General features: G+C 42.6%; 1 protein-coding gene across 4 annotated transcripts in view; it reads right to left on the bottom strand.

The window, feature by feature from the left end:
- DIS3L (DIS3 like exosome 3'-5' exoribonuclease) overlaps positions 1-18,418 on the bottom strand; it is a gene marked incomplete at its 5' end in the record, with an annotated part of 32,308 nt that extends 13,890 nt beyond the window's left edge. Inside the window, 7 exons of one of the 4 annotated variants that reach the window (XM_079768937.1) lie at positions 333-512; positions 1,531-1,609; positions 2,641-2,817; positions 6,941-7,076; positions 8,327-8,455; positions 16,703-16,856; positions 18,202-18,418. In XM_079768937.1, the coding sequence (XP_079625063.1) occupies positions 333-512; positions 1,531-1,609; positions 2,641-2,817; positions 6,941-7,076; positions 8,327-8,455; positions 16,703-16,856; positions 18,202-18,340 (994 nt within the window). The other 3 variants (XM_079768939.1, XM_079768938.1, XM_079768940.1) reach the window with 3 other exon arrangements.
- Positions 18,419-18,853: the final 435 nt, after the last annotated feature.

The following is an 18,853-nucleotide window of genomic DNA, read 5'->3' as shown; positions in this document are numbered from 1 at the left end:
ATGTAGTGTCTTTGGGAGAAAATGGGCAGCGAAGAAGCAGAGAGAATGCAAGTTTCACTGAGTCTCGCCACAAACTGAAGCAGAGAAAAGGGTGGTAGCTGCAGGGGATGTGGGGCTCAAGGGGGTTTTGTTTTTGTTTTAAGATGGGAGATATTACAGCATATTTGGGTACTGATGAGAACAAAATAAACCTGCAGAGAGGGGAAACTGATAATGTAGGAAAAGAGCCGATATTGTATATTAATAATTGCAAAATTTCTGGATTGTTGAGGAGAGGCAAAATAAACACTTCACAAGAGAAATGGGTAACTGTGACTTTCCAGCTGGCTCACCTGTGGGCATGGGCTCACTTGGGGACTCCCCTGTGGCCTTGTCATCACTGTCATTCTCACACAAGGCCACGGTTCTTCCTTTCCATTCACTTGTAGGAAGCAGTTCCACAACCACCACGTCTCCATGAATCGAGCGGTTTCGAGCCTTCATCCCGTGGATTAGGATGTCACTAACTAAACCTGTGTTTGGGACAGCACAGAGAAACCCTTAAAGCCAAGGGGGATGCCACACCAGTGAGGCTCTGCGAACATAATATATCTGAGGTCTAATCAGCTTCCCTACAAAGAAAAGCCTCCTTCTTTAAAAAAAAAAAAAAAATCGGTCAAGCTTCTTTATTTTGTCCCACAGGCTAGGAATGAGGAAACACAGCCGCCATGGCATACTGTATAATGTGCTTTCATAAAGGATCACCTTCAATCGTCTTTTAAAGTAGGTGACAGCTCCCTCATGAGACCATGGAAGCCTACACTGGGATTCTGTCACACACCTGCAGAGGCCACGCAGCCAGGGCGAGGCCAGCGGGCTGATGAACTATGGATACTGCAGCACCGACGGGGGATTCTGACGAGCAGAAGCCCCGAGAAAGCCACTGCGACTCATTCTCCTTCAGCCCAGCCATGCTCCCTGACTGTCAGCGTTCTCTTCACCTTGTCATTGTAGAAGTAGGAAGTACACTCCATCATTCAACTGATTTACGTATTTTCTTCATTTTATACTTTTTTAGTGATCCCAATGAGGTAATACAGCACAAGGATGCAGTTCAGGGCAATGTCTTAAAATCATGGTCAGACTGTCTGAGTGGCAGTCTCAGCCCCCCACTCAGCAAGTGGTGATCTTGGGCAAGTTACTGCGCTTCCCTGGAATTTAGTTCCTCACGTGTAGCCTTGTGTATCCTCATGTATAAAAGGTGGAAAACAATAATACCTATGTTAAGTGTTCAGAAAAGTACCTAGTATATAGTAACCACTCAATAAAATATTAGCTATTACAATTTTAAAAGTTTCTGACAATAAATTCAGAAATCATCAACAAAAAGTTAGAGAAGAAAAAAAATCAACTCATGATCCCACACGCCCAGTGTACATGGGGATATCTGACATGGCGTATACGATGTGACCATTTCAACTTTACTTTCTTCACTGGGTAGTATCAGAATGAAAAGCTAGCATGGAGATTTATGTAAGGTTTATACTGAACCTGAATCTTTACTGCTGGCTCCTTGAAGGCGCACAAAAGCTTCTATTTGTGCTCTGTGTTTGTTGACGTTCAGAATTCCCTGAAATCATAATAAAAATCAATGTGGAAATTTTTTCCTGCCTGCTTTATCTCCAAAAGATAAAAACTTAAATTAAAAAAAAAACCTATATAAAAATATCCTCATAATATTCTTATAAGGTCTGTGATCCCTTTGTTTAGGACTAATATTCATCACCTAAGGTTTCTTTTCTCCAGGGAATACACCATCGTTTTGAACTATTCTTAGCTATACCAAGTGCTGAAAGTGCCAAGATCTATCTTACCTAAGTGATGAGTGGTCTCTAAAAACCTTTCTCAAAGTGCCCTCTTAAGAATGTTGTGAAATTTACTCTCAAGTTGGAAGAATTAGCCCTTCTAGGTATATTAATTTAAAATACCCACACTTAAGGGAAGGACTTCAGTGTTGTATTCTCAAATTTCTGCCTGCATAAAAGTAATCTGAGTAGCTTGTTAAAAATGTAAAATCCAAGACAGAACAATTCTGTATCTTGATTGTGGAGGTACATACACAAATCTAACCATAAAACTGCATAGAAACACACACACACACACACACACACACACACACACACACACACAAGTACATGCAAAACTTAAAATCTGAATAATTTTATCTGCTTTATTCTCAAGACCCTGACAGCATACGGGTTCTGGGTTCTGGGGGGTCACAAAGGGGCCTTGAAAGGGGTAAAAAAATGACAAAGGAGTGAATAAGCCAAATTTCACAAATTTTACAATTCTGCCAAACCTCCAGACCTTGATTCAAAAATACATTCTCTTTCCCAGTGACAGAAGGCATTTACAAGGTTACTCGTGTGATGCTCAATATGTAACCCAATTAAGAACATTACAGAGCAGTTCCAACCAGACAGCCGTGTCTACAGGAAGAATGACTCCCAAAGCACCTTAAACATCGCTGGTCTAGGCTTGCTCATAACCACCCATCTTGTTTACAGCCTTTGAAATCAGACACCCGTGACAGGAGACAAGGAAAGAAGAGAAGAAAACATACTGGCCGGGCCTGATGCGCACTCTTCATTACCACCTCACCTGGATATAGCGTCCAGACTTAATGCCAGCTTCTAACACTTCCAGGGGAAGATGTTCAGGGTACTCCTTCCTGTGGCTCTCCTGACTCTCATTCTCTCTTTCCCGCCGAGACTGAAGGATAGAGTCACAAAGCTCGTGGGCAGCTTTTAAATCAGGCCAAAAATTGTCCAGGTAATTCTGCATTCAATGTAGGTACAAGAGAAACATGTTCAGAAGAGAGTAATTCTTCATTATAGTAGTACTAGAGGCCCGGTGCACGAAATTCATGCATGGATACGGTCCCTAGGCCTGGCCTGCGACCAGGGCCTCCTTCCCCAGCTGCCCGCAGCCGGCCCTGCCCCCCGCTGCCAACCCAACCCCGGTTCACCGTTCACCATCGGGCTATCGGAGCCTGCCGGCTGGGGAAAGGAACCGAGAAGTGGTCAGTGTGCCTCATAGTGACTGGTGGAGCAGTCATTCTGGTTGTTCCGCCATTAGGGTCAATTTGCATATTACCCTTTTATTATATAGGATTATAAAACAATCTCAAACAGGAATAGCCAGCATGCAGTTTTGAAGATGTGTCAAATGAGCATTACCTTCCTAAACCTAGTGCTACCATCTCATTAACCCCGAAGCCTTGCCAATGAACCCTAGGGAGGCTGTTCCTCCATGGAACCCTTCCACCTCCCTGATTACTCTGAACTTTCAAATCTCCTTCCCTCTCTCTCCACACACAGGCATATACACACAATCTGTCATGTCATTGCTGCAGATAATGGCCTATAATGAATGGACAGAAAAAGCTCCTATCTTTTTTTTTAATACCCTGAAATGTTTGAAATTTATAAGAAACTTAAGTATATAAAAATGGCAAGAAGTAAAGTGTATAAGAAAATGTCTCCCTTCCCTCAACCCACTGGCAATGTCAAATGAGCAGAGAGCGGGGAAAGTCAAGCGAGCAAAGTGTGCTTTGGTGTTAGGCTTCCTCCCACTTCATCAGCTCCCAGAAGACCGGGCCTTCTTCTGTGACTATCCACAGATGTAGTAACACTCCTCATGTAAGTGATACTCGAAGTTGTTATTAGTGTGATGACCTGGTCTGAAACATAACTTTGAAACAAGTGGCCAGAGTCCTCATCAATATAACCGAATACCATTGAACATCTTGGCGTAGTTCTTTCAGAAAGGCCCTGGACAAAACCCCAAGGCGATCACCCACAAGGGGACGGTGTGGTGGGTGAGGTTGGCTGTGTTACTTCTGCTCTGTGTGTCCAGGGAACACTCCCTCAAATGGACGACTCTCACTAAACAAAATCAAATTTAGATATGATTTTTTAACTCAACTTTAAAAATATATACATTTTTATTGATTTCAGAGAGGAAGGGAGAGGGAGAGAAAGATAGAAATGTCAATGAAGAGAGAGAATCATTTATCAGCTGCCTCTTGCACGCCCCACACTGGGGATTGATCCAGCAATCCGGGCATGTGCCCTGGCTTGGAATCAAATCTCTTGGATTATAGGGTAATGCTCAACCACTGAGCAACACCGGCTGGGCATTAATTCAACTTTAGTCTGAGGTAGGATCTAGCATTCTCTTTCTGTACTTAAAAAGAAAATAAATTATCCTTGTTAACTCTAGCTTTTCTCCCACTAATTTTAGGGTCCTGTTAAAACTGCTTCCTTTCTTTCCCTAGTCCTCCCAGAAGTTCTGTCTGTGTTAACATTGGTACCCCAATTCTATGGTCACTTGTCACTTATCAGCACCAAGAATTAGTCTCTGCTCAAAAAAGCAACTGTTGCACACCATGAGTATGAGCCTCAGACACCAAAGCTATCCTCTTTCTAAGGAGAATAGGAAATATTTACTTAGGATTAGTGGCAGTTAATGGTGCAGCTGGTTAAGTTGGAAAACATAATTCAGAAAATTGTGTGAGGGGGGGTCAGGAAAGACACCAGAAGTTACAGGAGCCTTGGTAAAAGTTGTCTGCTTAGGTGTGTGTGTGTAAATTTATGCATTTTTATTTATCAAATAACTTCAGTAAACAGCACTGTAAAGTGAACTGTTAAAATTAAAAGGCATTTAAAACAAGAATGTGAGTTTTTTTAGTCTGAAACAAAATGGGCAACTCAATGAGAAGTGAATATGCAGTGTCCGTTTTAGTGCTAATTGAAAATAAGGCTTAAGTGATAGCTGTTGCATAAGCCACAGTACAACTTTACATGTTCACTGACAAGGCAAATTTATAGCTAAAACATCAGAGGAAAAGTATTGATAAAAAAAAGTCTGCCTGGCCAGTGTGGCGCAGTGGTTGAGTGTCGACCTATGAATCAGGAGGACTTGGTTGACTCCTGGTCAGGGCACGTGCCTGGGTGCCCGGGTTGTGGGCTTGATCCCCAGTAGGGGGCATTCAGAAGGCATCCCATTGGTAATTCTCTCTCATCATTGATGCTTCTGTCTTTCTCTCCCTCTCCCTTCCTCTCTGAAATCAATAAAAATATATTAAAAAAAAAAAGTTTTACTCCTAAATTGCAAAACCCCCCCACACATAAATCTAAGCTAAATTGCAACTGACTACATTAAATGATTAGAAGTGATTTTAAAAAGCATCAGGCTTTACACAAAATAAAATGAATAAGATAAAATAAATTCATCCAAAGGTCTCTAATTCAGCAGATGCTATATAAATTAAGGACTTTATGTAAATCAAGAAATTTATTTTGCAGAAAATTTTCCAGTACTTTTATCCAAGGTTTGAATTTATAAAGAGAAGGCATAAAAGTTACCAAGATTAACTTTGACTACTATAAACCACCCATTCCCGAGGCTTTATTGCCTTTGCTCTTCCCCATCTAACTTCAAGTCCCCACAGAAAACTCTAGGCTTCCTTCCCATCTGATCTTCACAGGATCTCCTTTCTCCTGTTATCATTCACTTCTATGAAGCCCTCGGTCACAGAGGAGTTTGCTTAGGAAATGCTATACAAAATAAAACTGTACTATACCACTAAACTACAAAGAAAAGTAATTTTCACAAAAAGTAGAAAAATGTAATTTTAGTCAACTGTCCTCTGCAGGAACAAGACATGATGTATTGCAACAGAAAAAATAAGTGACACTGCCATTAATATCCAGTGCCCTGGAATTCGCTGGCACGCCAGAACACTTTTTATAGTGGGGCCAAGAGAATTCTATTGGCAAATCTTTAGCAATACATGCACCTTGGAACACTTATAGAATCTACAATTCAAAAATCCAACTAGACTTTCTGTAAACTGACAGGGGTAATGGAGGGCCTCATTCTAGTCTCTGAGTCAAAAAAAGATATCAACCATTGGAACTTGATTGACCAACTGGGCATACAGAAGAGACCAGTAATCGATAGAGAGATTAATACTCATCCTACTGTCCCAAAAGGTACCTACGAAATAGGAGAACTGTGTTGCTAAAACGGCCCAAGAACCTGTCACCGATAATACTGCTCCTTCCTGTGATCTGTACACCTAACTGACCCAACAGCCCTCACATAAACAATATCATGTCTCACCCCTTCCTTTATTCTCTCAACCCCCATGCATATTCATAAGTGGGGAAGAGTGAAGAAACAAGACTGGCCTTTAAAACTGTGTGTTATGTGTATTCAGAGGAATTATTTGGGAGGCAGAAAAGCATGATAGTTAAGAGCTTTGGAATAAAGACTGCCTGGGTTCTAATCCCAGTTCTACCACTTTCTACCCATATGACCTTGGGCAAGTTGCTTAGCCTTTCTGTGCTTTAGTTTTCTTCCTCACCAATAAAATGGGGATGATAACGCATGCCTCACAGGATTGTTGCCAGAATTAAATGAAATAATACACTTAGAACAGTGTCTGGCATAGATATGTCGGCTATTGCTAGTAGGTGGAACTAGGTAAAATCGCCATTTTGTAGGTCAAAAACAACAGAACAGTGGCAATTTTATAAGATTCAACCTATCATCATCATCATCATCATCATCATCAATATCATCATCACTAATCTTGTTATTGCTGAAACTACAAACATGAGTTTCTGTCAACAGGGGCTTGTTGGACTGAGGTCTCGGATGCTCTAGGCCTTACAGTCACAGGTAGTTTGCCCAGATTTGCAAAAGTCAAGATTAATTAGCTGGGAAGTAATGAAGAAAGACATGGAACTTCTTCAAGTCTTCAGTCTTTATTTTCCACTTTTCTATATTGCCAAAGGGATCTAGAGCCCTCTGGGAACTACTTAGGAAATGAATACACACACACACACACACACACACACACACACACACACACACACCCAGCTGGAAATACCTTGAAAGAAATCACAAACACTCCTTCTGTTTCACTTCCATACTGCGAAACTGCCTCTTCATCTTCTGTCACCATAATGATGGGCATCCTGTCCTGGCAGTGGTGATAGTACCAAACGGCTGCATTGTATATGCTCCTAGAAAAGCAAAGGGCACGTGAGCCCTCAAGGCAGACAAACACAAGCTCTTATTCAGAATTTTATATCTTACTTTCGATCTGCAATCCTTTGGTTTATACAGCGAGCTATTCACTCAACAAATACTTCCTGATACCATTATCAACACCCCGGGTTGGGTACTCTGGGGGATACAAAGATGAATCAAAAAGTGCTTGACATCTCTTCTTCCCCACGACATCCACCCACCACCGCAATCCCTTTCATTGCTTGATGTGGCCTAAAAACAATGAGGTTCTGCCGCCTGCTAATGCTTTTTAATGAGAGGGTGAGTGACACAGCACCACATGGATGACAAGCTATGTGAGGCTTAAAAGATAAAGAAACAAGCCCTGGCTGGGTGGCTCAGTTGCTTGGAGCGTCCTCCCATACACCAAAAGGTTGCGGGTTTGATTCCGGATCAGGGCACATACCTAGGTTGCAGGTTTGATTCGGGTCAGGGCACATATGGGCGGCAACTGATGGATATTTCTCTCTCCCCCTTCCCTTCTCTCGAAAAATAAGTGAAAAAGCACATCCTAGAAAGCTAAAGGGGGCACCAACTCAAAGCCCTAGCCTCCAACCGAGGTAACTTGTGAGGCACACGCTACTCAGCTTCTCAGAGGATCCCAGCAGGACGGAGCCTCGGTTTCCCACAGCATTAACACATCCTTTCCTGCGTTCCCTCCTTCTCTGTCTCACTATCCCCACTTCCTCAGTCCTGCTTATGGGAATTGCCTCAGGAGTAAACAACTCACACCAAGTCCTTGCTTCAGGCTCTGCTTTAAGGTGGATCTAAACTATGACACGGCTCTTCCTAAAACAGATCTACTAGAATTAACCTACCAGTTTCAGCTTAATAAGACTGGTTGGGATAATAGAGCTATACCAGAAAAACTGAGATCTTAGCTCCAGAGTAGGACTCCCCATCCTCGCACACACAAGCATTAAAGTGATGACGTTTGGATCACTGGAATGACCCTGCTAGCTATTAGGGTCTGGGGCAAACTTACTCTAGGTATAACCTCCCTAATTATAATTTCTAAAATAGATCAATTATGCATTCAATTGACATATCTAAAATATTGACATAGTAAGCATTTCAGCATTAATCATGGTTCCAGAATAATTGTTGATTTTAGCATACCACTTAGATTCATTCCCAAATAGCCAACGATAAAGAAATTACAGAAGATGATCCTATGAACACGCACAGCAATTCAGTGCCATACCTGGTCTGCCACTTTTCCATGGATTCTCCTCTTTCCCGAGGGAGATAGCAGGATTGCTGGAATTCATTAGCAAAGAGAATGCAATCATGACGCGCATCCTTCAGGAGGTTTCGCAATTTATTATACTGTCTGTGACACAGAGGAGAAAATAAATCTAAAGTAGCAGGTACTCATCTACTGCCAGCTCTTGCTAAGGATCAAAGAAGATGAGGCAGTTTAGAGAAAAAGATGGATCATTTAAAACCCGAGAACCATTTATTTAATATTGGCCTTAGTGTGCGCAGTATCATTGGGCTGCTCTTTCTCAATTTTGTCTGCTGGAATGTGCCTGGGTAGGGCCTCATCAATTAGTTTGTGGATCAATCCAACCCTTCTATACCTCTGCCTCCTTCTGGGACTCCTGGCCATTTATTATGTAATTATATGACGCTGCCCCACAGAGCCCCCACTTCAAAGGCTCACAGAGGGCACAGCGGCAAGCAGACTTCAGCACTTTAATTTTGTACCTCACTTTGTTCTCTAAATGGCATAGGCATTAGTACCTTTTGCTTTTTGCTGGCAGCCCCAGAAAACTAAGTATGGGGATTTATCTGTAAATTTTATTTATGCAGCCACGTCATTTACATGAGGGAAGCCGGCTTCATCTGTCAGAGAACTAACAGAGAGTTTTAAGGTTTCCCATCAGGAGATCCTTCCAATGTTAGTCGAAGTCACAAATCAAATATGAAGTCTTATATGGGTCAATTTCTGAGAAGGTGCTTTTCAATAGTCTGGGTAATATGGACTACAGAATATTTAGTTATTTCATAGGAAGACAATGTTTATTTAAAAAGAGATTGACATTAAACCAGATATTAATATATAAATTATCCAAGGTAGATGACTTATTATTACTTAATATAATAAAATCTGTGCCCTTCCATTCCCACCACCAGGCTGCCCCTGTGGATTTTTAAGAAATCAGTCTTTTCACGAAAGCAAAGGCAGAACTCTCCAAATAAATGCTAACCACCATTGTCGGCGTGGCCTCAACATTTCATTAGAAAACAAGAAACACTGATTTTCTTTTCTCAGTAATTCTATAATTGAGCCAACATAAAAAGAATCATCAACTAATACAACTTATAAAATTCCCTAATAAACAAAGGGACTCATTTTCATTTCTGTGGAAGGCAGCTTTCTTTAACAGATCCCACTGTGCAGAAAAAGCAGCCCCACCCCAAGATGCCCAGAACCTATTAAGTCGGTAATTTTCCCACACTCACAGATACACTGAAATCATTTTTAAAGCCTCTTAGATTATGCACAGAGGAGTCTACACCGCCTGTCAACAGTGATCATCCCTGCAGACTGGTGAGGCAAAGACTTTTACTTCCTGCTTTACACGTTTCTGTCACGCACGAATTTTTCCAAATCAGCATTTATTTGTTAAGCAATAAGAAATATTTTAGAAGAGGCTTCATAAACATCTACAATTTATTATTTCAGAGGAAACACCAAACACATATTGCCCATTTTCCCTGATCATATCCTCCACAGTTTGTGTTCCCTTTATCTACCATCACATTTTAGACACCCCCAATAAGGCACCTGAACTTAGTGTAATTATTTGTTTACAAATCATCTCCCTGATTCAATATCCTTCATCTGCACATTTTTGCTGCACTCTCCTATGTGCCAGGTCTTTTGCTCCACGGCATGCCCTCAAGGGCCGCCACCCAGACATCTCACTGCTGTCCTTGGTCTGAAGCAGTCCTGCTCCTGGTGAACACAACAGAACCACCCCTTCCTCAAAAAAAAATAAATGAAATAAAATAAAATAAAATAAAAATGAGAACTACCAAAGGACCCAACAATCCCACTTCTGGGTAGAGACCCCAAAGAACTGAAAGCAGGGTCTCAAAAAGATATTAGTACACTCCTGTTCAGAGCAGCATTATTCACAACAGCCAAAAAGTGGAAGCAACCTAATTGTCCATTGACAGGTAAATGGAAAAACCAGAATGTGGTAAATACATGTACCATGGGATATCATTCAACCTTAAAAAGGAAGTTCTGATACATGCCATAACATGGCTCAAGCTTGAAGACATGATGCTGAGTGAAATAAGCCTGGCACAAAAGTGCTGTATGAGTCCGCTTATATGAATTTCCTTGAGTAGTCAACTTACAGACAGGAAGTAGAATGGTGGTTGCCAGGGGATGGGGAAGGGAGGAGTGGGAAGTTAGTGTTTAATGGGGGTAGAGTTTCAGTCTGGGAAGATGAAAGAAGTTCTGGAGATTGGCTGTAGAACAGGAATGCACTCAATGTCACTGAACTGTACACTTTTAAATGGCAAATGTTATGTTATATATATTTTACCACAATTTTTAAAAATAGCTATACTAATTGGTAAAACAAAATAAAACAAAAAACAGAACCACCCATTCTAGTGGGATAAGTGTCATGAAAGGAAAAGTTCGAGGTGTGACAAGAACATGAGAGGGACGGGGAAGGCATCTGGGAGGAGGCAACACTTGAGTCCTGAAGGATGAATGAAAGTTAGCTAGACAAAGGGCCCAAGGGAGGAGAGAGGGTACCGATGTTCAAGACAGCAGTCAGTCTGGTTCATCTTTGTATCTGCAGTGCTTAATCCAAAATAGGTGCTCAATAAACGTTTCCCAAATGAATCCATGAACTCACAACTCTATGTGACAACAGTGATCCAAATACAAGATAGTCCTCAGAAGAAACTGACATTTTCAGAACCCAGTTACTCTTTGCTAGGCTTCCTACACAACACAGCACTTGTTATGCCACTGCATTTTTGATTCAGGTATTCTCAAATCCTGTCCTTCCCAAATAATGATGTTCTACAAGCCAGATCCAGGGGGTTTAGCACCAAAAGAGAAGAATGATAATTCTTCTAATGTTTAGAAAGTTATATAACTTAAAAAAGAATTTTCTCAATTTTAAGTTTCATCCCTTATATTTTCCTTAGATTTTTAGCGTGCTTCCATTTGTCAATTACCTATCAGCTGGATAAAACAAATAAACAAATGGCATAAGAATATTAATGGGGAAAGCAGGAAAGAAACAGGGAATCACTCTGAGAGTGACATTTGGATTTTCTTGTAGGCATGGGGGCTGATGGCTATAATTTAATAGTGCACACATACAGTACAGTCATATTTTTTGCTAGTCAGGGTTGACGGTGCATATTATAGAACTGAGAAACTTGCATGGAACCAGCAAAGAACATCCATAGTGCCTTGAACAAGTGTGGCCTGAATAATCGGAGAATAATAGTTTTAGATAGTGAAGTACAATTAAATTATCTTAAGTTTTAAAAATTCCAGTCTTACAGAAAACCCCTCGTTTCCCTGGACTGGCTTCAGTGTTTTCCAAATCTCTATTATCAAAAACATTTCCAACAATTTCTTAGGGGGACAGCTGAACTTACCTTCTTTAAATTGATTTTTTCCCCTGTTTTTATCCAAGGTGATCTTACAGATGCAACATCCCTTCATCCCATTCCCCTTCTGACTATACTCTCTGGGGATTAGAAGTGGGTGTCCCACAATCAGTGGGGAAGTGAGTTCTGCATTCAGCATTGCGTTTCTTCAGCCAGTTTCCCCAGAACCTTGGTAGGGTCTAGTAGACTTACTTTCAAAGGTCCTTGAGTTTTCTACAAGAATTTTAAGTTTATGTTTCCATTTATATTAGGTGATTCTCTTAAAACGTTTCTAACAGAGCATCTTTGGGACCAGCTGAATCACTGCCTTCTAACTGCGGTACCCTTTGCGGTCAGTGCCTGCCCTCCTGGGAGCCTCAGTCACTTCAAACTCAAGACCTTTCTCTGCCCCTCCCCCTTAGACCTCCTTGGGTGCATCCTCTCTCCATCTACTTACATAAGCCAGAAACCGTAGTGTTATCCTTGACACCACCTTCTTCCTCACCTCACTTATCTAAATCCATACTAAGTTCTATAGATTTTTTAAAAAAGTAACAGCTTTATTGAGATATAATTCACATACCATAAAATTCACCCTTTAAAATGAACATTTCAATGGTTTTTAATATAGTCACTGAGTTATGTAACCATGGCCACGATCTAATTCCAGAACATTTCATCACCTTCAAAAGAAAAATACCCATTAAGCAGTCATTCTCCATTTCCCCTGACCCACAGCCCCTGGCAACTTAACTAATCTACTTTCTGTTTCTTGGATTTACCTATTCTGACATTTTATATAAGTGGAATCATACACTATATAATTTTTCTGTGTGGTTAGTTTCTTTCACTTAGAATATTTTCACGGTTCATCTAGTTGTGGCATGTATCAGTTCTTCATCTCTTTTTATGGCTGAATAATACTTCTTTGCATGAATAAACCACATTTTATGTAACCATTCATCAATGGATAGACATTTGGGTTGTTTCCATGTTTTTGGCTAATATAAATAGAGCTGCTATGAACATTCATGTACAAGTTTTCGTGTGGACATGTTTTCAATTCTCTTGGTCACGTACTTAGGAAGTTCTATACATTTTACCTACTAAATAGCTATTTGAAGTGTCTATTTCTCTCCATCTCTAAGCAACCAACATCTCTCGTCTGAACTAAAACAATAGCCTCCTGTCTTCTGCCTGCCTTTTCTCCACTGGCCCAGTAATCTTTTCAAAACAGCAATCTAATGATGTCATTTCACCCTGCTTAAGGCCCTTCACTGACATCCCTGAGGCCCCGAGGTCTACCATCCAACCCAGGGCCTTCTTTATGTTCCTTGAGCAGCATTCCCTTCCCTGTGACCTTGCACAGCAGTTTCCTCACCTGGGAAGCTTTCCTCTGGTTTATACCTACTCCTCCCTCGGAGCTCAGAATAGGCACCACCCTCAGGAAAGCCCTTCCGTCTCCCTGAGGACTTCGGGCTCTCCGGAGCCCTGTGCCTGGCCTTCAGTGCACTCGTCACAGCTGCAGTTCTCCACCTGTTCCTGTGGTTACCTGATACTGCCTGTTTCCCCTCAAGACCGTATCCGCTTTTGCTCACTACTGTATCCTCAGTGCTGGCACAGTTTCTGGAACCTATAGTCTTTCAATAAAGATTTGTTGGATAAAAAAACAAACACCTGTGAATGAATGTGGTCAACAAGATAGCCTTACAGAGTTATCAAGAAACCCCTCACTAAATAATCATCTGAGGATTGTTAGATGGCAGAATGTGTGATTATCCTGAACAATCAAAACCATTACTTTTCATACTGTTTTGTACAATATACTAACGAGAACAGGCCATTTTTCTGCATCAATATTATTTAAATAAAAAAACCCCAAAGTCACATTAAATACAGGAGATTAGAGCTATGTCTCTCTCCAACTCTGGTAATTTCACTTCAGTAAAATAATGTCATCTGTCACATTAAATTAATGTTCGTTTGCAGTTTTCTGATTTTAGTTTTGTTTATTGAATTTGAAGGTTTGAGTTTTTGTTTTGTTTTATTAATCCTCGCCCTAGTATATTTTTCCATTGATTTTTAGGGAGAGTGGAAGAGAAAGGGGAAGACAGAGAGAAACATCAATGTCAGAGAAACACATCAATTGGTTGCCTCCTGCATGAGCTGACCACGGAGGGCCTGAGCCAGGGAGGTACCTGCAACCAAGGTATGTGCTCTAGACCCGAATCGAACCCAGGATCCTTTGGTCTGCAGGCTGATGCTCTATCCACTGAGCAAAACTGCCTAGGGCTCTATTTGGTCTTAGTGTTGTATTAAGTACTTAAGCATGAGGACTTACACCTAGATTTATGTTTAAACCTATTTAAATAATAATACAACAACATTATTTAAATTAATACTGTGTGTCCATGAGAAATGTTTTCTTTTAGAAACAAAATCAGTGACATTACTCACGGTGAGTAATACTGATGTATTGAATGGGGATAGATCATTGGCCTCTTAGATCCTCTTCAACTATAATAGTCTATGATCCCTATCTTATGTTATGTATCGAGGAACTGAGGCATGAACTATTGAGACTCTGAAGCTATACAGAAGAAATCAGAAAGGGGGTCAAAAGGAGAAAGCTAGGCATCCTTAAACTAGACACTAGACCAGAGCAGGGATTCTATTTTATTTTTTGTTAATCCTCACCCGAGGATATTGTTCATTGATTTTTTTAAAATTTTTATTAACAGAGTAGAAGGGAGGGGGAAGAGACAGAGAGAGAACACTTTGACTGGTTGCCTCCGGCATGCACCCCCTGGGGCCAGGATCAAGCCTGCAACTGAGGTACCCAACCCAGGACTCTTCAGTCTGCAGGCTGACGCTCTAGCCACTGAGCCAAACCGGCTCTGGCCAGAGCAGGTATTTTTAACTGACAAAGCTTTCCTAAGCAATACTGTTCCTAAAAGCATGTAAAAAAAATTATTTACTAGCATCTCAAAAATTTCCAAGGAAGAACTGAAAAACAAAACAAAATGTTTCCCAACATTAAATGAAGCGAACACCGCAGAGCTTCTGCCAGGCCACATTTGGTTAAATATAAAACGTAAAATGACTTACACTTTTGTACAATATACTAATGAGAGCAGGCCATCTTGAACACTTATGAACGCCAGGTTCACAAAGCAAACTCCTGGATGTTATCTATTCCTCAGCGATCATCGATTCTAAAGTGAGCTTTCCACATCGGACACTTTCTAGGGCTGAGGTCATTCTGGTCATTGAGCCATGTCAGTCTGAACACACCCGCTGGCTGCTTAACAGGTAAACAAAGCACCAAGTCCCAAACGTGCTGATTCCTTTCCTGCCTCTTTTCTCTCGACATCCGTCATGTTCATTATCCCTCCTTTAAGACCAGTCTCTAACCTCTTCAGAGGACTTTGTAGCTTAATCCCCACACTCCGTACATACTTCTGCACCTTGTATAGTCCACATTAAATTATCCCACATGTGTCTAAGGTGTATCATAATTACCTTCTTGCTTCTTGCATCCGACTCCAACAAGACAATAGGCCTGTTGAGAAAGGAACTAAGACTTTGTACTACTCCAGAAGGCCTGAAAGTAGGGGCTCACAAAGTGCTTACCAAATGGGAAACCAGGGTGTTATCATATGGCCTACTTCATAACTCATCTTTTGTTTTCACATTGAGTATATTCATAGACATGGTAAAGCGATGGAAAACCAATAGTTTTTCATCAAGTTAACTACTTTTGAAATGTTCAGGAGAAAAGACATTTAAATCCAAATTCTTTGTTTTTTAATGTCTCAGCAATTGGTTTTTAAAACAATCCTTAATATTAAAAATATTTTAGAAAACAGAAGCTGAAAAGGCTCTGCAGTGTGTTAGCAATCTGAATGATAACAACAAATTGATTTTAGTAGCAGAAATTGAAATACGACACCTGGAGCAGCATTTAAATCTGAATGTGTATAAACATCTATATCTTTCTGTCTGAACAAAATCAACTTCAAGCTCATTTAAAAATATTCTATCCGAAAAACCTGCACACAATCTACTTAATGCATGTTTTTTTGAACTGAGCATATAATAAGGACAACTTATCATTTTCATATACAAATAAACACAGTTCATCTTTTACGACTAAGATCTGAAGAAACTACAACATTTAAAAAAGAATAAATGCATAGTTTCTGCTTTTTAAATGACTTGGGGTGTGAGGAGTCTGGATATATAGTTTGTAATACTGTATGCTGTTTCCATACATCATGAGTCTTCAAGTTCAAATCATAAATCTTTTCCCAGTGTTAAATGAAACAAAACCAATTTTTGAGCATTTGTTTAAAAGGTACAAGGCAAGCATTTTAGACTGATTTCAATAAAAAATCCTTTGTTTAGCAAATACAATTACTATGGTTGGTAGTTATAACAGTAACCTAAAAATAAAACAAGTTATTTCTGATTTCATTGAATAAATCATTACAAATACGATTTGTATCTACCCTAAAGGAGTCTAAAATTTAAAAATAAAGTACTTTTCCCCAAGGGAATAAAAAGTAAGCATCTGAAACAATAGATCTATAAATAAGAAGATTAAATAATATGCATTATCAACAAGAAATAAGCAATAACTGCTATGAAATGTAAACCAAAAGCCAAGAATCTTAAATACCCACATACTGGGGACACTGCAGCTTATTGATCTACAGTCAGATCTTTTGGACAGATGTTGAAGCAGAAATATAAAGTAATGTTATTGCATTCCTACCAGCAAAGAGAATACTAAATTAGTTCAAAAAATATTTTCTGACAAAATAATAAATGCATCCCCTCCCCCTACAACAAAGGATCTTTTCTAAAAAAAGGTGTGTGTGTGGGGGGGTGTGGGAGGGAGAAGCATCAACGCCATAAATAAATAATGCAAAACAGATACCTCCGGCCTCTTTGATGCTGCACAGCTTGACAAGCTGTTTGCATGAAAATAATCCCCTTTAATTCAGGAAACTCAAGGATCTCGAGGTAATCTTGAACAACTTTCCAATCTGGGATCATGTAATGAGTCACGTCACCAGACAAGAGTTTCCCATCTGAAACATAATTCAAAATGTAAGAGATCAGACAACACTTGCAAACCTGGTTTATTACTATTTCAATGTCATGGTGCCCTCCTGTGCAAAATAACTCCCAACCTTAACTACGCTGTGAAGTTTTTAAAGGACAAGACAAATGTGCTTTGGTAGAGGCCCCACATTCAGGTAAGTTCAGCACCTTCATTTTCCTGAAGCTGCGATAAATAAAAGTTCAGTGTGGTTTACAGTGTTGCCAGTGGAGCAGGGGATAACTGATTTTTTTTTTTTTAAAGACGGGCACATCTTCAACACAACCTGAATATTTGTGTTAACTCGGGAGAACCTGACATTTAAATGAGGCACTCTAAAAATGCACGTGTTAGCCGCCTGTTTCTGTCCAGCAATTTCAAGTCGGTACTGTCTCAAGTTTGTGAACATGCGCAGAAGTCTCCAAGGTCCAGAAAAGACGCTCTGGGCAAGCAAGGGCAGGGGCAGGGGTTTCCACCCAGACCCTGTCAGGGAGCTGGTTAGCCAAGCAGTAACTGAGATGTTCACCGGAACCATCAATTCTGAATCAAGCTAAGGATTCCAAATATTCCTAGAAAAGGACCAGGACGCTCATCTCCCCCCAGAGGGAAGAGAACCAGTAGGTAACCTTCTGCGTTCAGTGGGCCAGTGCGGGAAGGTCTAGTGCACTGCAGACCCAAATCCAACTTCCCCCAGGACCTTCCAGTACACGGGGGTGCACGTCGTTCACAAGCCCTAGGTGCAGAGGGCTCTCCCCTGGATGAAAGCCCGAGGCGTCGGAGCCGGCGGGCCAGAGAGTTTGTCGGGAGCAAAGACAAAGAGCGGCAGCAGGTCCCGCGCCCAGGCCACCGGTTCGCGTCCCGCCAGTCGCCGCGGGGCCCACAGCTCAGGGCTTCCCCGTTTCACCGCCCGCAGCCCCGGGGGCAGGCCGGGCGGGCTCCCGCGCTCCAGCCTCTCGGGAGCCCAGGCTTCTGGGCCCTTCCATTTCCTGGGCGCAGCACTCGGGGAGTCCTACGCGGAGAGCAGCGCGCCACGGCGTCTCTGCGGCTCGGGGGCCGCAGCTCCAAGCTCCCGACTTGCAGCCCGGACGGAGGGGAAGCCGGGGCGGTGGGGGGCCGGGGCCCTGGACTCGGCGCGTCCCCGGCCTCGCGCTCCGCCTCCGGCCGCGCCCTTCCGCCTCCCGGGACGGTCGACTCCCGCCTCGCCGCCCCCGCTCCCTCCCGGCCTCGGCTCCCCTCGCTCCCGCCCGGCCGCCCTGGTTCCCGTCCGGCCCGGGCTCCCTCTCCCGGCCTCGCTCCCCCGCTCGCCCCGCCGCGCTCCTCCCGCCGGGCCTGACCGTTGCGGCAGGCGGCGGGCTGCGGGCACAGCGGGCTGTTGCAGGGCACGCTGGGCCGCAGGTAGTGCTCCCGCACGATGCGCAGCGTCCGGCCCTGGAAGGTCCGCAGGAGCAGCACCTTCTCCCGCTTCTGCAGCATGGCGGCGGCGCGGCCGCACGGCTCCGGGCCCGGGGCCGCCCCGAGCAAAGCGGCGGCGCGGGCGGAGGCGAGGCCGCGGCTTCGGGCCCGCCCCCTCGGCCGGCGGCCTGGCCCGCGCGGGGCTCCAGCGAGCCCTGCCCTCCCGGCCGCCGCCCGAGCGGCCCTGGCCCCGGGGTGGAGGGTTGGGGGTTTCTCCTGGCCGGCTACGCCTCCCCGCACCCCCGATCCCCCACCCCCCACCCCGGCCTCAGTTTCTCCCTCCCCTCATTGCCTGGGAGCAGGAAGGTGGCGGAGGGGGCAAGCAAAAGACTTGTGGGAAGATAATGTATGGAAGCTAGAAGGTGATACATGGAAGCTACCCTAAGGGCTTGTGAAGAAACATGTGGTACAACTACAAAGGATGATTATACTTTGTGTCTACCCCCAGGTCCAGATGGGAATGAGCAGCCATATTAATATGGGTAATTATTACTGTGTGAAAGAGCTAAAAGAACCAGCAAATAAGCCAGGAAC

This window comes from Cnephaeus nilssonii (assembly GCF_951640355.1).
Source record: "Cnephaeus nilssonii genome assembly, chromosome: 4".
Lineage (NCBI taxonomy): Eukaryota > Metazoa > Chordata > Mammalia > Chiroptera > Vespertilionidae > Cnephaeus > Cnephaeus nilssonii.
The sequence above is the reverse complement of the archived record's forward strand: the minus strand, read 5'-3'. Positions and strand labels throughout refer to the sequence as shown.